General features: G+C 33.2%; 1 protein-coding gene across 4 annotated transcripts in view; it reads right to left on the minus strand.

The window, feature by feature from the left end:
- Positions 1-25,354, minus strand: part of LOC149799880 (uncharacterized) — a 75,165-nt gene that overhangs the window by 36,119 nt on the left and 13,692 nt on the right. For 3 of the 4 annotated variants that reach the window (XM_089959321.1, XM_089959318.1, XM_089959319.1), the window contains exons 2-7: positions 20,158-20,216; positions 18,192-18,212; positions 16,030-16,059; positions 9,483-9,503; positions 8,282-8,302; positions 6,670-6,690 (exon numbers count right to left, since the gene is read on the minus strand). In XM_089959321.1, coding sequence (XP_089815447.1) covers positions 6,670-6,690; positions 8,282-8,302; positions 9,483-9,503; positions 16,030-16,059; positions 18,192-18,212; positions 20,158-20,174 — 131 coding nt within the window. In that variant the 5' untranslated portion in view covers positions 20,175-20,216. Of the gene's footprint in view, positions 1-6,669; positions 6,691-8,281; positions 8,303-9,482; positions 9,504-16,029; positions 16,060-18,191; positions 18,213-20,157; positions 20,217-21,526; positions 21,602-25,354 lie in introns of those variants that run through there. The other variant, XM_089959320.1, reaches the window with a different exon arrangement.

Genomic DNA, 25,354 nt, shown 5'->3' on the forward strand with positions numbered 1-25,354 from the left:
ACGGGGCAATTTAAATTAAATAACAAAAATGGTTGGGGAAAAATGTAAAGAAATTGTAACAGAAAGACTTAGTGGTTTATAATGAAAGGCAAACAAGATATTGAAAATCAATGGGATATCTTAAAACGAAAAATTGCTACGAAAACTGAATTAAATCTAAAATAAGGAGAGAGAAAATAAAACAATAGAAAGAAGAACTTTAAAGATTGTTTGGGATTGACATAGATGGATGAGGAAAAACAAACAGCACAGAAACTTCTAAATTAACTTTTAAAGAAAGCAAAATGATGGAGGTAAATAAGAGCGGAAAATTTACATTACTTTTCAAAAAGACAATGGGGTTATATAAGGGAGAAGAATTGAGAAAGGAAGGTGGAGAGTAGAATCTGGAAAGTATAAGGGATGGAAATAATATTTATGCACAAAAAGGTGATATATTGAAGTTTATAAAAATACTATCGAGATGTACATACCAATTAAAAACTAGAAAGCAAGACAATAAGTGAATTCTTGAAAGAGGTAGAATGTGAGGTCATGTCATCAAAACACAAAGACGTTTGATGATTTGATCTAAAATGAGGAAACAAATAAAACAATTTCATCTGTGGCGAAAGGAAAATCGCCAATGAAGAATGGCCTAATACGGATTTCAAAGGTAATTGACTCCAGTTTTCCAATCACTATATAATAACATAGTTTTAGGTAAGGGACAAATTTATAAATCAATAAAGGGAGGGAATGATCACGATATTATACAAGGTGAAGGGATATAGGTAAGACCTTAAAAACGGGAGGACTATCTCTCTTCTAAGTGTCGATTATAAAATATTGAGTAGGGTTAATCAAATATAATAAAGAATTGTGTGAGGAAAATAATTACTGAAAATTAAAGTAGTGGTGAAAAAGATAGGGATATTCAAACTAATATTTGAAAAATACAAACCGTGGTAGCCTATGTAAACCAATTTGGTCAAAAGGTAACAATGATACTATGTGACCAAGAAAAAGCTTTCAATAAATTAAACTACATACAACAGGTACTAACACCATTTGGCTTCGGAAATAAAATTCAGGAATGGGTCGAAATCTTGTACACTGGAACAAAATTGAGAGTACAGGTAAACAATAATCACGGAAGATTTTGAAGATTTTAAAATTCATAGGTTAGTGAAGCAGCGATGTCCATGCTAGTATACGTAACAGCAATTGAGATCTCGAATCTTAAAATAAAAAACTCGGAAACAGAAGGTATACACATTCCAAACTTGAAATATGAGTTAAAGATCCTCTAACACGCAGATGATTGCACGAACATTATCTAGGATGCAAAATCTTTAAGCACCTGCAAAACGAATTTCAAACTTTCTCAAAAGCCTCAGACTCCAATATCAACCACTACATAACATAAATTTTAAAGGTAGGAATCACCAGGACTCACACCTCACCTTATAAAAGATAAGGTCAATGCCTTAAAGGTTACCCTTGGCCATAAACCAAAAATATACAACTAAAAATACATATTATCAAACATAAAAGAGAATATAGATATCTGGATGCTTACGAAACTGTGCATAATGTGGCCACGACATGTATGTAGGCCTATAGCAATATGAATTATATCCTAAAATATGTTGACCTGGAAATAAAGAACTGAATGAATTAGACGAACAAATTATGAATTATACATGGAACAGAAAAACGCGATATCTCCCCGAGGAAACATTATATAAGACGAATACTGGGCGGGGGTGGAGGTCCTTAAGCCGTACCAATCCATTTATAGTTAAGGTAGCTAATATTTTAAATAGATTTGTAATTAAAAATGTTTTAATCCGACATTAGCATGGGAAATTTTGTAAGCATACTGGCTGGGTTCTACTTTAAAAGCCACTCTGATATATATATATATATATATATATATATATATATATATATATATATATATATATATATATATATATATATATATATATATATGAACAACATTTTAACTAAAATACTTGAAGTTCAACGGAAACATAGACGTGTTAAAGCAATAATTTTAAAATATAGATTAAAATAAAGACAGGAAAATGAGCTATAGGGCACAAAGAGAGAGAGAGAGAGAGAGTTGTTCTAGGGTTTAACGCTATTTTTCAGCTCAGGATAGGCTATACATGGCGGCCAGTATTAATGGTGGAGGAAGAACCTTGGAAAACCCAGGGAAGAACCACCGACCCACGAGAAGCTACTGGCAGGCTTTCCCACGTACCCACGCTAGCCGAGCCTTGGACTCGAACCCACGCAGACAGAGGTGAGATGGCAATGATCCGGAACGGTGAGCGCTTTAGACCACTCGGCCACTCGGGGCCCCGAAAGAGAGATTGGTGAACATTCAAATAGATCGAGGAGAAAAAAAAGAAAACCGTCTGATATAAAGTAGAACAAAACATTGGGAGATTAACTGGGAAAATGTGTGGAAGACCTGGGCGAGAATGGAATAAAAGTCCTTACAAGTTCAAAGTATGATCTTTAAATTTTATTACGATGTATGGCTTACGGACGAAATGGCTTTCAAACGCCATATGGCAAAGAAAATACCCAAATACCCAAGATATAAAGCAGCCACTTTACAAAATACTTAACAATAGCTCAATAGAATGATAAAGTAGAATTAATTAACTGCATAATGCAGATGTGCAAACAAGGGAGATACCGATGAAATAATGTATTATGTATAGACGGAATATATGATACAAAGTATACAAAATATAACTTATTATATTGTTAAAACAATGTTGAAATGTGGTCAAGAATAAGTGCTTGACTAAAATAACAATTTTCCTGCACCCATCTAGAAGACCAGTATGGAGATCGGCCCGAGTTCATCACCCCGCTTAGGGGGCGATTCCAGCCCGTGCACGGGTTGGAGCTTCTCTGTCACATGTCACAAGTACACTGCGATGCTGGAATGGAATTTTTAAATCTTCTAAATATTCTCCTTTTTAACGGTATCTTCCTTGACTTGCTCTTTTTAGTTTCGCTCATTACCATAATTAAACGTTTAAACTAACATTCCCCCCCCCCAAAAAAAAAAAAAAAAAAAAAAAAAACAACAGGAAACCAACCAATCTAACACAACATTAACAATCTCTTTAGAAAGGTACACCATGTATTTCAGACAGGGAACAGGGAACATGCGTACCGGAGGAAGTAATGAGCATATATAGCACGAAGTGAACATGAATGCGGGGTAGTTCATGAAAACCTAGCACGCAGCACAGGGACAAACACACTCAAACATAAGGGATACTAAAACACAACATTAACGACATGATTTCCCTTACGATAACACACACACACACACACACACACACACACAAATAAATATAGAGACGCATAGGGAAAAGTTGTTCCCATCTTTATATATTATCATATTTATTTTCGGCCTGTTTTCTTTACACCTCTTTTCTAGCATTAGGAAAACTCGAGGCAAGACCATACCCCAAAATGAGGAGAAGCACGATTATCAAATAAAGGTAGCGTAGCCTCTTATATCAGGCTAGGTAAAGTGCCATCGAATAATATTAAAAGAATGAGAGAGAAACTTACAACATGCAACCAACAAAAAAAGGAAAATGTTGCTGTTGTTGTGGAGTTTAACGCTATTTTTCAGCACACGATAGGCTATGAATGGCGGCCAGTATTAATGGTGGAGGAAGAACCGGGAAAACCCGGTAAGAACCACCGACCCACGAGAAGCTAATAGCAAGCTTTCTGACTTACCCACATTGGCAGAATCATAGACTCGAACCCACGTAGAAAGAGGTGAGATGGCAGTGATCCGTAACGGAGAGCGCTTTAGACCACTCGGCCACTCGGGGCCCATACCACAGTTTGTGGTTTTGTTTGTATTTTGTACCTTTTGATATAATACATGAACGTCTCTCATTCGTAACGAAATTTAAAAACAATATACAACCGAAAAGAACTCCAAAAATGAAAATGTTCATGTTTAAAAAGAAACAAAATTACGCGTGTACAAGCAGGAAATTATGACATAATGTCGTCCTTACACGAACATATATAGCATAAAAACTCTATGGAAAATATACATATAGCAAACACAGGACATATGCAATCACATAAACAACCGTGAGAAACGAGTCGAACGAACAACCCCCATTAGCCAGAGTAATCAGGATGGGTACCTTGCACATGCACATAAAACCATTTTCTTATATTTAGACAAAAGGGTGGGGACAAAAAGAATAAACTTAGAAAGAATTAAACATGAAAATGTTTGCAAATGGAGACGCAGGCGTTGGAATACAGTTTTAAAAGGCTTATATTTATGATTTTTGATCTCCTTAACAATATAATTATATTTCTTTGTTTTGTTTGATATGGTAATAGGGCCCCAACACGGTCGGCTTAATGCTGAGTTAGACACAATATGTGTGTGAAGAATATGTACATAACAATGACAATGCAACTTAAAATGCAAATATTTAAGATCATGAGCATCATAAAATATAATTTTAGTATCCTGTTGTGTTTGGTATGGTCATAGGGACATTAGAAACGCTGTCGCCAAATAAATGTTTTGAATATCACAGTTGTGTTTCTGCATTAAGGCGACGCAGTATTAAGGCGACAAATGTGTGGTCATGTTTAAAAATGCGTTGTTTTAAACATCAATATTGAAGGATGATAATAGGAATTATAATTTATTTTAATGAATTCATATAGAAATATTTGCTACTGTTTCATAACAAAACATAATGTAATTGTAACCCAAATTCTGCTCTGTGACATATGTCGCCCTAATGCTGGTTACGTGCTCATGTGTGTGTGTGTGTGTGTGTGTGTGTGTGTGTGTGTGTGTGTTAATATGAATACAAAACGACCATATATACATGAAGGTCCAGTGAATACATGACTATATATACAATTGTTGAAAAGATAAATTGGTTCACTACTTACGCATACAAGAAAACAGGAAAATGTCTTATCTGATCGATATTTCAAATTTGTATCATAGCTAATGATAGAATAGACATACTTAATTATCAAACAACGTGGTTTTGTTTGACTAGTTTATTGTCACTTCGTTGTTGCTTGACTAAATTAATAATTGCGAAAGGACGTGTCAGAATACTAATGCAGTGCCATTATATGGTTAAGAAAATAACAACGTTAATAATTATTGAGACGAAAAGAATAACTTTGCTGAAAAGAATATATGCAAAACTGACTAAAAACATGTTGATTTCATTAGGCTTCAAATGTTCGTCAAGAAGAAGAGAATGGAATATGAAATATATTGAAATATAATCTTGACAGCTGCACTAAAGCAACATAAAGGTGCATGTAGGAGGAAGAGGCATACAATAAGACCTATAACTTTTAACACTATTTTAGTACAGATATAAGCTTCAAAATACATAGAGCTGTAAAGCATAGGAATGAAAACTAAACGTAGATTTTTTAAAGTGGACGCAGTGGTCTAAACAGGTATGCATTAGGACGGGAAAGATATAAAAGTTATTTTCTACTACCAATCCAGGAATGTAATCTGCGCTTGCTTAATGGATTAGTGAATATGTCCTATGTAATTCGATACTAACTGTCTCCAGCAAAATACACTTCCCATGACTAATGTGGCTTTAAGATTTCAAAATTTTAACAAAGTCTTGGAGGAAAAAGTACAGTGTCTTTTAAACCCTATCTCATATCAATCAATACCCCTCTAAAACACGTACATTTTCAATAAATAGTAATAACTTAATGTGTCACTGCGAGTTGCAGTAATACAAATGACATAAAATGACATAACGATCACTCAAGCTGTTTATTACCGGTTTTCTTTATCAATGTATTTTCTCTCAACTAAAATATATTTAGTAAGATTAAAACAGAGAGAGCGCATTTGATATTCAAACTCCACTTCGTCTAAATACATAAATGGCTGTAGTTAAACCAGCACTGAAAACATCAGGCAAATATATTTAGTCGCATTCATTTGCAAAGAATCTTTTCGTCATTTATCACTAAAAATATTTTTCTTTTCTAATGTTGATATAACTCAATAAGAATTTTAGTACCTTTTATCCAGATTTTTAAATGCAGATGTATATCTCATTCAGAATGTAATGTGTCCATAGTTCTTTGAAATTATGTTTAGAGATAATTGTCTGTCACGTTTCATTGTTGTTTCCCTAAGGACCATTGAAAGTTAGCAACGTACTTGATTGTATGTACTTCCTGTGATATTTCTTGGAACATTTACTTATAGGAATAAGTCTCCAAAAGAAATTGACCAGCATATGAGAACTCGTTCATGGATAACAATGTATCAAACATCATATAGATGATTTCACTCATTTATTTGTATGGCTACTTTTGTTTGGGCTTTTAAAAAATTAATTTCATTTGGAACTGAGTTAGGATAATTGTATTGAACAGGAGACATAATGAAAATAAAACATGCACAGTATAGCTTATATTTCTTATGTCAGGCTGTTGGCTTTACGCAAATCACATTTATCATTAAATGTCAATTTATGTAACGTTTCTTAATGTTAAATACAAAAGTAAACTTTGTTTTCAATAAAAGGGACTATATTCATCCTAACGGCATCCACATAAATGCATATGCGTATAAGTATCTATAAATAGTGCACTTACTTCACTGTTTTAATCTTCTCTCTAAAAATGAAAGAAATAAACATGTTGGTATAAACAAAAACGCACGCACGTGCAAATATATTCATATTAAATATTTGGCTAGTATCTCAATCTTAGAATTTGAAAGATTCGTGAAAATAGAAGTAACTCATTTGTTAGATATATCTCATTTGCCAAGTAACCTTTGGATGTAAACTCTTGAAATTCACCCTTGTGAGACGGACAATATATATACATGTGTGTATGTATGTATGTATGTATGTATATATGTATGTATGTATGTATGTATGTATGTATGTATGTATGTATGTGTGTGTGTGTGTGTGTGTTTTCTAGCAAGATATCACAAGTAATATAATACCAATAGGAACATCGGATCAAACACAATATAAGTTGTAGTCGCTTTTAATAAATCAATAAAAACACGCAAACCACTTTAAAATTACCATACTATGACGAGGACATTTTAGAAAAAGACAAGTTTTCTGTCAACACATGTCATATCACACTTATGGGCATTCCACTGCTAATAAAAATCTTACAATTAAGAATAGTGGTCAAAGAATTCACTGTAACCGCATCAAAGTAGTACAATTCTAGTTCTAGCGTTCGTGAAATTATTGTTCTGGTGTAATGATATCTGAATCAATTTTCCTTGACGACATAGATGTAAATTATTCACTACCCACAAGCATTGCCTTATTGAAAATAGATTAATAACTTTCTGCCGGAACAAAACACCTTGCTTATCTGCAACACATTACGATGGTAATGTAGCAATGAAATTTAATTCTACAAGTTAATTTGAATTTAAACAAAAAACGATTTTTTTTAGCCTAAAATTGCTATTGAATCAAAACTCAACAACAATGGAAACATCAGTGAATAGTCCCCAAACGTATTTATGAGCAAACTTTTAGTTTGGGTTGTTTTGTGTACATGTGTTATTAAAATATTAAAACTATACCTTTTATTTAAGTACGCATATAATAATCTGGCAACGTAATTAGCATCTCAAAATGTTGAAGTGGCGCTTGCTGGTAATAAAACATCACATTGGATATTGTACACATCATTTATCTTTCCAAATACTAAAATTTCAAAGTCGCCTCTTTTTTCTTTTCTTTGTTTACGAGTTGATATTAGGATGTTAGCTCTGTCAGAGATTATATACACTTTATATACTATTGTTAGGCGACATTTCTCCACCTTAGTTTATGAGGATTGATACCGAAATGCGTCAGGTAATTGATAGTTTGAAAGTTATCAAAATACCAATCATGTACAACCTTTTAAAATGTTTCGAATGCTAAAAATCAGTTTAAATATAATTTCATTAATGTCTTTGTGTCTCCATATGGTTCAGAGAAAACCAGTGCTTATATGAAAGTAACAGACGAATTAGTATTTGCATTCATGCCTTCTAGCAGACTCGGCCTAAATTAATAGCCTACGATTTAAGATAAATTTATAATGGGATTAACATATGCACAAGTACTAGGAAAAACGTATAAATTTCAATAAAACATTGAGATAAAAACAAACGAAGACGGATACTATGTCCGTTATGTAATCTATATAAATAAACTGTCGTTAGAAATATTGCACTTACTGCTTTATAACGACCTCCTCCCTTAAAGAAGAAAAACAATTTATACATAAATGTGAATTGAAACATGTGTACTAAACATAGGTGCGTTTTACACAGCTAACTAGCATATACATTTTCGATATACGGCCTTGATGGTTAATAAAATATAGACATGAATCTATCGATTGATATATTTAATCCCAGAGGCAAAACAAAGATATGGATATAGGTCTTTGAAAAGGAGAAACTTTTGCACTCCGGAATGGATTAAGAAGGGCAAGACAAACGCTCCTTAAATGTTGGCATTTTATTTATCAATGTAACAAATCCAATTATATTAGATAAATGTTTCTTAGATCTTGCAATATGTCACGATATTATCATTTTCGGCAACCTGCAGAAATACAATACAAATTAAGTCATAGATTTTGTAAAACATATTCATTTATGTAATGATCCACAAAGTCTATATAATTGATGACGAAAGCATAACTTGCTCGTTACTCATATCATTCTCTCTGTTGAAGAAATATACAAAAGCATGTTATGCAATTAATCAAATTTAAATCCAATAAATAAGTTGCGATTGAAAAGAGTACTACACATCGTGAACCCCAGTATGGCTGCAAAAAAAAAGTCAACATACGGACAAAATCAATTACATATTTAGAAATGTCTTTATGGTGAACTATTTAGTTTATGAATTTCTCGTTAAACGAAGTTTGTTGAAAGCTGACAATATGTGTATGGCTTAAATTGCGTAGAATACAATTTTACAAGACCCCAGTGGTATATACTTCAGATTAATTTAATTTGTATATAATCGTTAACATTTAAACAAGAACATTATTGACACTATTTCGCCGATATGTATTCAGCAATGCCAATACTTCATCTGAAATTGTGGCTTGTAGCAATGGCGATATACACAACATATTCGACGACATAATATATATATATATATATATATATATATATATATATATATATATATATATATATATATATATATATATATATATATATATATATATATATAATATAATATAATAACATCAACATGTGCACATCTGTCCTATATGGGTGGGTGCATGTGTGTGTATGGGTGTAACATTTGCCGATTAAACCTTTTAGTAAATACTTTAGAACATAGGCACTGTTCTCCTTAAAGTTGTAGTTACTAATCTATCTGCTTTAAAATGTCACAAAATATTGCACTTACTGCATTTTCTTCATCTCATCCCTTTTAAACAAAATAATATTAATATAAAATACATATAAGCATAAGCAAAACAAAATAAATACTAAAATAAAAGAGACGTGGCTAGTGTACTTTTCAAAAGAATATCATTTTCAAAATTATGAATATAATGGGTAATTTAACATAGAATAAATACCCTATGACAGATTGTCCCAAGAGAAAATAAAGAAATTAGTGCATGCAATATATAAATCAACAATAGTGCATAACAATCAAAAGAAAAAAAGGTTCGCTACAAGGATAGTTGTTCCAAGAGTTTACTTGGGAATTTGGAAACGTTTGAAGTGATTATTATGGTGATTTATATACCGCCAATTACTTGATCTTTTTAATTTAGATATATACAGCGTTCTTTGTGACAAACACCAGTTTAACCGTTCTTAGCTTAGCCTCCTCTCACAGCCAATTGTGCAACCACGTAAACAGAATGTATAGATTGGACGACATATTTTTGACTCGAAGGTTCAACTGAGATGACTGCTTGATCATGGCAACGATCTTATCTCAGGTCACAACAAATTATGATAGCGTTACTTTTAAAATGAATTAAAATAGCTCGAAAATGCAAATAAACACGAGTGGGATACTTATGCCAGAGAGTAAATCAGTGACAATTTACTTTGTATTAAGGAACTAAATGCAAAGAATACAAAGAGCAAAACATGATCTTACAAAATTACTATGGCGTATTTCGATTAGAGGTTTAGAGACAGAATTATAATCAGTTTATATAATGGAATTGTTCAAAATCAATAATTGTGTTGATAAGAATGTACTGGCGGAATTTATTTAGATCCGCTAGTTCAGTACAGGAAACCGAAAACATGCATCCAAGAAATCCGTTATAAACAACTTGGCAGCAACTAACCAGGAGATAAAGACAGCGGCAAGGGCCCTGCAGGCTAATTGAGATCTCTATAAAGCAGCTTTATTGAGCGATGGCTTTAACCGTGGATAAATTTTTCATGTATTGTCTCATGCAAAGTAAGTTGACGGAAGTTGTCTCATTTCACTTACATGGTGTGCAGTTAAAGTAAACAACTTTGAATTATGTCGAAGATGACACACTGAAATACGTCTTTGGGACATAATTGGGCTTATGGTAATTAAACACCGGGAATATGACACTATAGATTTTATTGGAGTTTAACAAAGATAATGGGACGGTATGAGTCTTATGAAAATTGGACTTGGATATTATTGGGCTTGACACGTAACATAGATGTCTTAGCAGGAGTCTTATGAAAATTTTACATGGTTCTTAACTGAAATTTAATGCACATTGTTTACTGTAGGAATATGTTAGAATATAAAAATTATTGGGTAAAATCTCGCAGATGTGTAGCACTCTCTGGAAACATGTCGATGTATCATACGGAGTAACAAAAATTGTTAACATGAATGTTTAAGTTATAATGATCATTTAATATAAAGTGCCGCTGTGGGGTTCATGGGACATTTGACATGAACGGGTGACTATGGGGTAGTCTGGTAAATAAGCATGGATAGATCACAATGTAGCAAATGGGAATGTCACATGGATAGCTTAATATGGGTATTGAATAAACTAACAAATACACAAAAAGAAATGACAAATGCTCATGTTTACAGTTCAGCGCCTTCCCATACCAATCAACGGGATAATATGCATGTTAATGTATCTAACATTGGCTATTCCAATGAAAGACTACCTTTTGCAATAGTAGGTAGACAATATTGTGTGTATTTTCATCACGAACGATGCCATGAACATCCTGTTGTATATATAACAACTTGTTTGGGATATAATGTCATCAAAAAACTAAAGTAGTAAGAATCTTGGTTTCGTCAACATGATAAATATATTTTCTCCTTGGTTCGACATTGTAGCTTTTTTCCGAGACGAGACAAAACTGTAATGGGAGCACTAATAGGCATTATTACATAATGCAACGCTAACAACCATTCACATATATTGGGTATTTGATTCTTGCATAGTATCGTGCGTTGTATTTCCTTCATTCACATTTACAGCTTAGACATTATGAAGGGAGATAAAGACTCGGTCTTCATTCCTATTGACCTGGTTAGTGAATTTTCTAAGCTGTACATATTAAAGTATTGCTTTGAAAAGCAAAGATTGTCTCATGTTCGTTTGGTTCATTAAAATTCCCTTTTCCATACCCTACAAGTCACATCTCAGTCTCTGTCTATATGACTGTCTGTATCTTTTCTCTGGCGAAGTCATGAAGAGTGTTGATTTGGCGTAATAAGCCGATCTGCCTATCATGCTAAATATATATCATCTGAATTTTGCAGGGGTGCCCAACATCTAACAATAGTAACTGACGTTGTTTCTCCAATACGAACTGTGGCTTCCAAATTTCTATAAGTACTTTCTAAAGATAAAATCAAAGCATATGATTTCCCTATACATTACTTTGTAATGGTAAAAGCTTTGTAGGAAGATATGTGTTTGAAGACACTGCGTTCTAGGTTGGTATAATGATTTGCAATGACGAGTGTTTGGTTGTAAGAATACGTGTTAGTCACCATCCCATACATAATCAATGTCCCCTATGCATTAGTTTATAATGATGGATATTTTCGGAAGTATAATCAATTTTCATACACCGCTACAGTAGCCCTTTGACGTTAACAGGCATTTGTCACTTAATGGCCCATTCTAGTGCCATCTTCAATTTTATCTACACCTCAAAGTAGTGATTCATGCTAAAGATCCTTTCAGCACCATACTCACCTTTCCAATTTTATTTTCATTTGTCCCATAGCTCCTCATCCGTGTAAAATGTCCTTTAAGGCTAGAGAGAACGTTATATTCTTGTTAAATTTCCATTGACGCCTATTATTTTATCCTTGTCAAATTCCCATTGGTCCACATAATTACCCATCGTTGTTAGATTCCATTAGGGCATCCTAACACGACATCCATTTCAAAGTTTCATGAAGTCGCATAGTGGCCCATCTATTTAAACATTATCACAGGTCCGATATCGGTGCCCTCGTATCATATTTCCATTCAGGTAAATAGTGACCAAGCTATGACAAATTTCCCTGACGCCAGGTACTATATATACCCGTTTTCCTATTGTAAGACCCAGTCTGGCCCAGAAATGTTCAATTTCCATTGAGCCATATAGTAATCCATTCATATTCAATGTGCACATGACCGTCTACCGGGGAAGGTGGGTATGTACATTTATCCTATTTCTGCTGAATGTATGTACAGCATCAAGGTATTTTGCTTCCCGCTGACTCGTTATCTTCATGGTACTCCTTACCTGGTTCCACATATGCAGATTAGACCTGCTGCAGAGGCTTACTTTCTTTGCAGATTTAGCAATTACAAGTTCAGCACAATGTTTCCTTGGGAACTAAATAGTTTACTTGCAACATTATTGGTTATAATACTACAGATTGACAGTTCCCTGCACAGATTCAGATCGCCAGCTGCTTGAACGTTTGTGTCTGTCGATGCTACTAATTCTACAATTACGTTTCCATCTCTTTTGTTACAGTAGCTTTACCTATTCAAACCATACATAGAGCTTAGATTTAACATTGGTATATATAGCTCTGTACGTACTTCTCTTGTGTAACTCATAAGCTGCAGAATATTCCACCCAGATAGTTGTGTCGGGTTCTTCATTTTGTGTTACAAAAGTTTCTTGCTTTTATATAATTTATTTATCTTATAAATTTCTTGTAGATCACCTTTTAAGTGTCAGTAAGCCATTTGCACTATCGGGGATATGTCCCTGTTGGAACTCTATACATAATTGCAACTTCATTGTTCCGTGCAGCTCAGTATTCAGCTGCACTGGTGCAGTTCCTTAGCCAATTGTCCCAAAGGGATCATTTCATGTTACTTCATCATCTTGCCCCAATACTAAATGTACATCTACAGTTCATAAGTCAGTTGAAGTAGTTCACTTTTTGTAGTGCATCTCGTTAATAGGTTGCATCCTTAGAGATAATGTCCCTGATGCAACTCCATAGCTAGTTTCACATTGATTTGTATGTGCAACTCCATTACTGGTTCCACTTTATTATACCGTATTGGTTCCTAGTTTATATGCATCTTTTATTTTTTTCTTGTTTACAAGCGTATTAGAAGTGTCTAAGTTTCTGATCACGTGCTACATTTACTCCAAGTATATATCAAAGCTGTAAATTGGACGTATATATCATGTATTTATCTTAAAAATAAACAATTTAGCTTTCTTTTCTTAGTTGTGTATTGTGTGAATTGTATTACATACTATTATTCATAATTAGCTTTACCTAATTATCTATATATTTCTCATCCAACCATAACCTTCTCATTCATCTCACACAGTAATTTCCAAGATCGTTTTCAGTTCTTTAATGAATTTATTTTAGGATTTCTTTTCATCAATCACATTAAAACTGGCTGAATTGCTATATTTGATCAGTCTTCTTTTCATCCATCCATTATTTTTATGCAAATGCACATGTGTATATTATAATTGCTGTCTGTCTTTTTCTCGGACGAGGCGGCAAACAAATAGTCTTTATTAAACTTGAGAAGCTTGCAAAACAAGATATCAAATACTAAAAATGTAGATAATTCTACATGCATTACCTAGGGAGACAAACTTTGCACAAATGCTGGCGTCCATGCTGCTACTTGATTAAACGTCCATTGCAACATTTTTACATGCATTCATAAAGTTTTTAATTTAAACTAAATTTAAATTATTATTTGAATTCTTAGCTTGTAAAAATCAGAGTTCAAATAATTGCGTGTAAACAATTTACAGTGATATTATGTTTCTTCTGGCACGCAAGTTTGTTGAACATGAATTTATCGATGTGTTTCTAACAAAACTATCCCCGTTTGAAAGACAAATTGAGATCGCTGATCAAATTTTTGTTGCGTTTTCTAATTGCCAGTTGCCTATGCTTTACTTAGTAATTATTGGTATATTTGATTTTTAAATAATAGTTCTGATTTGAAATTGTACAAATACCAAACTGTTAATCTTAAACATAGACTGTGTTTCAAGAAAAAAAGAAGGTTAGTAGATAGGATTGACATTTGGAGACTGTATGTGAGAAGAAATACCACATCAGCTGACCAACACACTGTCTTGCTAACCCCAGCAATCAAACCAACTCACACACACCTATATTTAAATTAGTAAGGGAAGGATATAAAATCAAGAATAAAATGCAAAGTTTTAAAAGTTAAGTTTTGACAGACAATCGTTCATTATTATCATTCAACTGTCAAACGTGTATAAATCAAATAGAGGAAGGGAAGTCTCAATTGCAGAAAGCTGACTATTGACTGCAAAGGTACATAAACTGAATCCAGTAGCTGCCAGTTAATAGAAGACACAACAATAGAAACATTTTAACTTTCCATACTGCATGTATAACATGGTTCCATGTTCATCAAACTCTTCAATTTGAAAGCACCATCGAACTCTTACTTATATAACTTGCAATAAACAATCTAAGTAAATGAGATTTAACACAGTTAGGATAAATATGCATAATTCATTTGCAACAATTTACAAATACAGGATATCCAACAAAAGCATTTCTAGCATGAGTCAGCACTCTAGTTCTCTATTCAATGAAAGATCTGCTTATCTTTTGTTCATACACATTTTATATTGGGCTTTAAGACGTATTAATTTTTGTCGTTGATTTTATGCACTATATCAGTTTTTTAAATGGAAGAGGAGATGGCATTAATTACGAATAATATTCAGCCAATGTAGTAAGCTATTAATTCAACACCGCTAATGTATTAATGTAAATTATATTTGTATTTATCATGCGCTTGCTCTTTGATTTGTTACCATTACTGGTATTTTCGATCGTTTTCGCATCATCGTACCGAAGTTTCCTTGTATAATATTATCATTTTACCCAAACAAACCGACATTCCTGATATAACAACACCGAAAAAAGTGCCCTTCCCATATTTTAATTTTACTTACCCCTCACCCCATAAAATCGAAATCGACTTAAACCTTTTTCATGCACTTTAGCTGCTAAATTACAGATACGCCCTGGAACAAACTTGAATTTGATTTTGTTGGGGTTAGGGACAGTTTTTAATAAGATTTAGTCTCCCTCACTCTTTCTCTCTCTCTCCGCATACAAGAGCTAAGAAAAAGATAAAATTGTTCACATCTGCGAATACATTAGTGCACCTAAAACATCTCACAACAAACTTATGTACATTCGAGATGGACCATACATTTAAGAGCGGCGGTGATGCTAATTATATATCAATGTTTCAAGTGTACTCAACGTTCAGTGGACAAAGACACGTGCATAAACATAAATACCATGCTCAAATATATGAAATGGAAACACGATATTATAATTCATCAAAACAAATACATATTAAACTATCCACTATTTGATAGATAGCAAATATAGCATAGTAAATAATTTGTAATACAACTGATCTAGCAAAGGAATCGGTCCTTTCTCTAATATATACATTTTATATGACAACGGTTACCTGATCTTTCCAAGCTCTCGGATGGTACCGCTGTGAGAGGAAAGAAAACAAACTGAGCAGAAAATTATTTCCATATAAATCTTGTATTCTTAAAATACACATCTCTCTCTCTCTCTTTCTGTTTATATATATATATATATATATATATATATATATATATATATATATATATATATATATATATTGCGAATCCGTCTCGTTAGTGTTGGCGATCATAATTATAAGTTGCCCATGGGTTTAGACGCCATTTGCTGCCCGAAACCCTTCCACCCATCGCCCTCAGCCTCTCAGTAGTAAGAACAATGATTGAAAAAAGGCGGAGAAAACGAGTTGAAGTGCACGGAGGATCACTCGTTAGAAACGCGGAAAGGATCATTCAGATATATGTTGAAACCCACTACTATTCCGTTTGTAAACAGAAGGTAAATGCACGAATCATAAATACAATCGAATCAATATGGAAAAGACAAAGAAACGGCATTGCTCTTAATCTCATATTGTATGTTTTTAAATGTAACACTGTGAAAGGGGGTGTACGATACTGGTTGAGATTCAGTAACCTCCTCCCTCTTCACCAACCAATCACACGTAACATGATTAACTGACGTCAACTATATAGATGAATAGACGAATAAATTGCCTTTCTTCCGTCGCCGTTTCTTTATTTACAACACAATGCCAAGTGAACTCTGATATAGGAAGGAGAAAATATTGTTTTGGTCATATTCCTGGCGACTTCATTTTTTAAAAAATACGAAATGCAAGAATGTTCGTCTTTACGTGCTACACACATGTCATATTATATAGGAAGGAAAGGACACAGTTTCTGACATTTCCTTTGCGACAATATAAACGTTCAGATTTAGACAACCACCATGAAAGATTAGAAACATATGTTAGATCTATGTCAAGGAAAATAATTTGCATGTTACCTTGTGATGTTGTTAAAATAATATTGGTTTTAACCAAGTATAGCACAATTATTGACCATGAGAACACCCTTTGTATAGCCATCATTGTCGTTTATAGTTCAATCACTGACATCACCTCCGTTCCAAATGATGAGAAACATATAATTCCTTTATTTCAAAAATATTTTATCTGAAAATATTGCTACCTTTAGCCCGTGATCTTCATATAAAAAACGTCTGAATTGTAAATATACATGCTTATGAAAAAGTAAATGTCATATAATTAATTAATATTGCCCAATATTACATCGCAGATAACGACAGTAAAGACAACATTTCGTGGCTGCTAAACTTAAGGATTATGTGATTAAAATTAAAACAAATATATGGATAGGGTTCCTATGACACTGCCATTTGAGGAAGGCTTTACATTTGTGTACATCTTTGGTCACTTTTTATCCGAGCAATGATCTCTAACTAAGCCGCAAATATCAAAGTTTAAGAATAAATTTAACCTTGTGAGCTCATTGTTATCTTTACCTGGACTCAAAGTGCCAACAGAACTTCAAACATGCTGTTGTGCCCGCAAAGAAATTAATATTTTTGCATATGAAGAATGGTGTCACAAAGGCTTTACTGACATTTGCGTAGTAGCTATTTCACATTGTCAAGTGATATTTCGATTTCAAAATAGTTTGAGTACTTATTTCTTTCAGCCGGAAAGAAAGTATTAAAGCTGGCATGAAATATGGTACAACATCATTGAATAAAAATAAAGAATTTCATTGTACTGTTCCGTCTTTGAATAGTTTTGTAAAGCTCAGATGTGATCTGGATCGTACGTTTCCTTAATTCCACGGCGAATTTAGAGCACAAAGGTTTAGTGTCCTTCACATTTGCCGCGGGAAAGTTTCTACATCGCAAATCGTATATGGTAGTTATTTTTATATCATCACTTACTAAGCCCATCGCATTTATACATAAAACAAAAGTCCCACTATTTTTTAAAAAATTAATTATTGGATAAATTTAAGTTGGTTTAGTTTAGCACACACATTTATATATAAACAAATAACATTTTTTGAAGAAAAAATAAAGGAATTATTAGAGGTTAAATTTAAAACAATAAGCATGCAATGCAATTCTAAGGTTTAAGAACAGCTCAGTTTACAAAATCGCAAGTGTAATCAGATTACACAAGGCTAATCATGTACAAATGTTGAAACGTTCGATATTAGCTTTATCACTTACCCCAATTCATTCAGTGCATCTCTGAAAATGGAAATTTACATTGCAATAAATATTCATGTTTAATGTTAAATATATCGGAGTTAGGGCTATATCTATATAAAACAATAAGATTTTGTATTGTTCAGACAACATAGCCAAATTAAAGTAGTGTAGTATAATTTAGTACGCCAACCTATGAACTTTTAATATACACTTATTGATACATATTATGTATTTTAAAAAATTAATAAAAACAATATTTGAAATATTTACTCCAATACGGTGAGGACATTTAAAGGGTACAATGTTATATTTCCAACAATACCAATTGTCAGCTGTTTTTACTGCTTGTTGATGAGAGTACATAATTGTACCTACTCATATGTTGGTGAGAAAATACGATACCTATGCTAATAATAGTGGGAAACTAATTAATCATAAGTAACTGTGCTATATTCGTCGTCTGATGACCTTATTTCCGACGATTTTCTTGTATTCTTTAGCTGCTAGGAACAAATTATTAGAATGTTTGTTTTCACTACTTGAAATGGAAATTACTTACCTGTGTTATGATAAGAATTATAATTTGGTTCACATTCAATACTGGCAGTAGTTTAATATTCAGACACATTCACGATAATGCAACAAAGGACTAATGGATTTAACGTAGTGCGGATAGGACATCCATGATTATCTCTCATTAGGAACCACACAATCCACAATAATCAAGTTCTTTGTTCTAGAACACCCTTAGGATGAAGTAAATCAACATTGTTTTGATTATATAACATGAAATTCATAAGGTTACGCGTGTGATGGTGATATGCATCTGCTGATGACTTTGTTTAGACGACTTCATTTACTTTCTTCAACTGCTACTTCAATTTATTTGAATGAGAATTTAAACAGAAGAAAACGGAAAGCTGGATAAGAAACGTAACTTATGCTATATGTTATACCATAAAGGTCATCATGGAGATTAAAGTCTATTTCCGAGAGAGATTACACAAAGAATACCATTTGTATTTACCACAGCAGAAGTTATATTTATTTTGACATGCAAGGTTTATGAATAATATTTCGCAATATCATTATGATTTATATTAAGAGGTAGAATAATAAAGGCAAAGCATTAAAACAAGCATTTTCATTTTCTGCAGGTAAGTACTGTCAGCACATAGTCGATATAGTGTATAACTAAGATACTGGGCGCACTAGTTTTATTAATTCAAAAACAACAACAAGCAATTATACAAACAGACAAAAAAACTTTTATAACTAATGACAATGTCTTGGAAATGCTGTGACTATGTTGAATATGAAGGACATAAACATTACTGAGTTAGAATGGATAGTTTTTAAAAGTCCTTTCTCTATTCTTATGTTTCATTCGTCTTTGGGGCCATCAAGACAATATGAAATTGTTCCACTATTCATCATTTTACAATAAGGTGAAAAGAGACGGATGGATAGACAGACTGAGTGTGAAACGGAAGCAAAGAGTTTAATTGTAAACATCTTTCCCTAATCGTTAAATACATAAGACGAATTCATTCATTGGTCCATCATAACAGTGAATGTGCATTTGAAACCAACTTGTGTAAACTAGTGTTCATACATATGTCGGCATTCAATGGTAAGTGATCACTAATCCTCCTTCGATACCTTTGAACCTGATTCTCTGTTTTCTAATCACATAAATCCACCATAGTTGCACACAAAAATTGTAAATCGGGAAATGAAACAATCACTACGAAATCTCCAAATGTTTCACGACTAGTAAATGCCTTATCTTTTGCTGAGATAACAAAGGACATGAAAATATATTGAGAATAGTTTCTTATTAGTCATTGGTGAAACAATATAAAGTCACACACCTGGTAAAACAAAATTATCCTTTAATATTTAATGCAGAACACTGTAAATTATTCTCACACCCTGCCGGTCTAAACCACGTGCATCTATCAATTGTAACACGGGTACTTACTTAATCTCGGTATCCATAATATCAATTATGATATTGTTTCTCCCTCTGCTTGTTAAAATCTGAAACGATATTACGCAAAGGTTTCTAAAGTCACGTGAATGAAAATGTGTCCGGCAGAATTATTTTGAGAAGCCTAAAGGTACTTTATACCCTATATAGCACATAAACTTACAGGCATGGCTTCAACCGTCTATGAACATCCTAACCTGTGGTGTTTAGGAGAAAAAACAATGGAGGCAAGTAGTATTCAATAAACAATGACTTTGGCATAATTTAAACTACATACGTTTCGGGGATTCTGCTTAAATGTACGATCATTAGTGTTCTACAACGTTCCACTTCTCAACAAAGTTGTTATTTGCATAAGGACATTGAAAGTAAGACATTTCCTGGATTATAAACTTAAATATTATAACTCACAAGGTAAATGCCCTTATATAACCAAAATATAACATTTTGGTGAAAAAGAGAATACTGACAAAGAAAATAAAGCTTACGTATGAACCATCTAATGAAAAAACATACAATTTTACCGATGGCCTTATCACCAACGCCAGCTACAAAGAAATTAATTAGTGTGACCTAACTGGGCAATGCAAACGTCCCGCATATTGTGCATATTTTAAATCAAAATATCCAGCACATACTTTACTCTCTATTTATTATTTTCTTTATACGAGCAATCCAGTTAAAGAAGAATTCATGTTGTGTTTAGTAAGGATTTTAATGCTGGTAAATTTGACAAAGTAGTCCAAATCCTAAAGACGTTCTGTAAATGAAAAATTTGATTTATAGATATTTATTGGTATATGAGCCAGCCCTTACATCAAGCTGATAAACATCTAAATGATGCTAAATTTATATAAAAATATTATATAAAAGCAATAATTGAGACAAAAATAAAAAAAGAAACATTTTAGGGAAACTCTCGAGCCAAACGTTTTGAAGACAAACATTTGACTATAACAAAGGTTTAATGAAAATAAATTACCATAAAATGAGAATTGTCTTCAAGCCTCACTGAGACAGTGATCAGCAGTACTAATTATCAAGACGTAAAGGAAGACATGCATCATCATAAACTGACATCGTATAGTAATCTTACGTAAAGAAATGTACTTAAATGTGATTGTATTTAACAAATCAAATCTGTTATGATCAGATAATAACAAACTAGAACCAGCTCATTATTTCATCATACACGGATTAGCGCAATATGCTGTTTTAATATAATTCCAAATAGATATGCTAAAACAGTCATGAGTATGTTGTTATATCATGTTGATTTATTTTTAAACTTCATATTCTTCTGCTGTCACTGTTTATTCTTTTACAGTATACTGATTCATAATTATTAATTTATTATTACCTTGTTCACTCTTTTTGATTAAATCTCTTAATGTATAATCCTCGAAAGTCTTGCGTAGTCAGACGTCAACACGTCCTTGTACACGAAGAATGAAATCAATAATGCTTGATTTATATAACATTTTAATATAAGTTGACTTACGCGTGCCTCTTTTCGTGCAAAGAACATTAGTGTCGTATCGTAAATATGGTCTCCTTATCCGTCTTTAATGGTGATACTTTTTGTGTTATGATATAAATTTGCAATTATGAATATGGACAATTTTTTAAAGCGGGAACGATTCTCAAAGACATGGATTAGACATGGAAGACTCTACATAAGTAAAACTGAAGTAATTTGTGTTGTGGTGTAGTTGCTAAATGAAGATATATCCAGTTTTAGATTTCAAATATCTTGAAACTGTTTATTATTTAGCATGCATCTATATATCTGTTTATTAAATCTTTTTAGCTAGCATTTCGGGTGACTATAAATACTTTTCAGTTATTATTCAGAATTACTGAAAGGGTGTAGTTTTCATTTCTGGCATATTCTGTCTATGTTCTCTTGGCAGTCGATATTAAAAGTTATTCTCTCTTCGACTTTGTTCAGTATATGATGAAATAAAACCTCAATTAATTATTAGTGTATAATCGTTGTTTAACAAATGATAGGCAAACATATGATACAGATTACTATAAAGAATAACCGAAACATGATGATAGCAATTAACTATAGCTACACACAGAAGTGGAAGTTATTGAATGTACTCAACAGGTTAGAAACAGGAAAATAAGATATGCTATGTTCAACAACTAGCATATTACAACAACATAATGAAGAAATATACACGATGACATCGTAAGCAAACTTAACAGTGAACAAATCCAAGATGTCAAGTGGCACGAGTTCGTGATCAATACGAAATACATATAATTAACACAAATGAGCCATGTAGCCAGTAAGTAAAAGAAGCATAAATATTAATGTATGAATACTACGAAGGACTTTGACTGCAAAGCGAATGACCTATATCGTGGGTAGGGTAAGAGTGTTTAAAAGAATAAATATAGATTCTGCGCGATGTGATCAAGGACATTTTTTATGAGACGGATCGAAGTGGATGTGGAGTCGCCGAAAACTCGGTGAATACATTTTAGGTTTGATGGTGAAGTTTTGCGTATTTAGGTTTTAAATACTATTAATTTTATTTCATCTCGTTCACTTCTGACCTCAGTTTTCTTGCCGTTAATGTCAGCGTGTTTTACAAATGCATAATGCATTTACTTGTGATTTCCACGAGGAAAGACGATATCATTTAGGCTAAGTAACATGACACAGATAAAAATTAGATTGATGCCAGTTTTACTGCGCATGCGAGGTCAGCGATGTATGAAGCATTTGTATCTCCGGCGGATGAGCCTGAAAGTGTAGCACCTGGTGGGGCATTTTAACACTCTCCAAACATCTTCGAGTGCTTATAGTCTTTCTTTTTCAGTCATTCGATGGTCAGCTCGTTACAGGAGGTCTCTACAGGCGAAAGGTGGATTTCTACATACGCTTACATCTGTTTCTGTGATAAGAAGGCCTATATTGTACTCTATGTACCACTGTTAAAAATTGTCTACTGACGCATGTTGGCGACCGGATTATCGAGGCTAATCATCATCAACTGGCGGCTGTTAATAAGTTGTACTTGCCTCTGCGATAATGTTATGTATTTTTCAATGCTATTGGCATGGTTCTTACTTTTTTCATTGAAGCCGTTCCGTTGTCTTCAATGATTTGATTACCGACGTAGGCGAGTAAGTTATGCAGCACAGCTGGTACCTTCATTTTTGTCTGGGTATGTGATCAGCTTGAGGTTTCCTATTTTATGGGATAGGCCCTATACTTGCCTGCAAATTTGGCATAATTTGGCCTACTATAAGGACTTACTTTCGTCTCTGTTCATGAAGATTGCAGCCCGACTAGGAAGAACCTACCAGATCTTCACCATCTTGTGTTCAAGGCTCTGAATGAAGGTGGCAACGTCCTCCTTATAGCACCGGCTCAGTTCCTTGTATAATCCGTGGAAGCAGACGAATATGCAGTAGAAGAACCTAGTCAGAAATTTATTGCGTGTTGCTTTTATCCAGATTGACAGTAGGATCTTCCACGTACGTTCAGTGTCTTAGAATTCGCATAAATGATGTAGTAAATGCTCATCTGCTGGTGATGGTACTGTAAAAGTGAGATGTTCAAGGCTGGATCCGGCAATTTTGACGCACTGCGGCGTCAGTTATTACAGCGGTCTTTGGTCAGTATCCCTGCTTGTTATTATTGTTTCTGTTGTGATTAAACAACAAAAGGGCTTAGGTAATTTATTCAAAGGCAGCGGGTTGTTTCTATCGTCAGCAGGCAGATAAAAGTCGACCTCGAATGATACTTCATTTTTGCTGACATGTAACCGGTTCTAGCTCTTTTCCCAGCCACGGACGATAACTGGAATTTCCTCTTTGCGGTAATACAACTTGACAGCATTGTTGGCCTTCACCGTAAAGTCAATGCTGGCAAAATTTAGGTTTCCCAGGTTCTGAATATACTTGCCTTGTCGGATAACGTGACTTTTCTCTGCTGAGTATAGAATCGAGAGAATAGTTCACTCGAACCACTCGATACTCAAACACACCTAGATCGAATAACTCACTTCTCATAAATACCACACTGAGCCAAACTGCGTCAGGGAAATTAAAACAACAAACATATGATCAAAAGATGGTGTACATTTACATTGCATTGGTCCGTTTCCGTTTTAAATGACTTGCAGTATAAATAGATAATTTAATTTTGTCTGTTCATGCTAATTTGCAACTACAGTATCTCTCTAGAGCAATAGTGCATTTGTTCAGATATGTATCGTATTCTTTGTCAGCAAAACGGAGCAAATTAGTTTTGGTATTGCCATGAAAGTGCAAGATGAGCGTCTATTTGATAAAACTAAATTTTTAAAAGAAACAAATGCAATAATACAAAACATAATATATACCCTCATTGGTGATTTGAAGTTTTCAAAAACTATATTTAATCTAGGTTTAATATATCAGTATGTAAGAGCGGGATATTATGCAGAAAGTTTATTTAAACTATAAGGTTTCCTATGTGTATGAGTCTAAATCATAGGCAAGATAAGAATTTTAAAAATAACGCAAGAGAGTACCTGAATCAGTATAATTTCAGTGTGCAAGAACGGGGAACCATGCAAAAGCTTGAGGAGGTACAACAGTAGATATATTTCTATAACATCTTCAAACGACACTGCAAACAAGCAATTTAAGATATATAAAAATGTGTTTGTAAAACATCATAAATTTCACTTAGCACGGACTAGTGTTATGTATATTTAATTTGTAATATTTTATCGATATTTTAATAATTATATCTTACATACATTTTTATTTTTTACTTAACCTTGTACAAAAATTATGTTCACTGTGTGCCTGACGAAGGGCATTGATCTATAAACAACATTATCATCGCTGAATTCTTTATAAATATTCGGTTCATTATTTTTTAAGGTAAACATATTTATCTTAATCTGAATCTAGGACATTGTTAATATTCTAATTTTAGTAAGAGACTTTGCCTTGCTGATAACTTAGAACATCCTCATCCTGGTTCTTTGTTTGTATCACTTTACTTTAGAAATGACGAATTCTTGCATTATAATTTTAGCAGAATCAATCTGATTTGTTGTGTAGTATTTCACATGAGTGGAATTATTGATTCAAATTATTATTCACTGGAGATACAAAAGGTTCACTATTTAAAGTATTGGGCAGGAACATTAATTTGGAATTTTAGTGTAAT

Source organism: Sinohyriopsis cumingii, chromosome 5 (genome assembly GCF_028554795.1).
Source record: "Sinohyriopsis cumingii isolate HCF-2022 chromosome 5, ASM2855479v2, whole genome shotgun sequence".
Classification (NCBI taxonomy): domain Eukaryota; kingdom Metazoa; phylum Mollusca; class Bivalvia; order Unionida; family Unionidae; genus Sinohyriopsis; species Sinohyriopsis cumingii.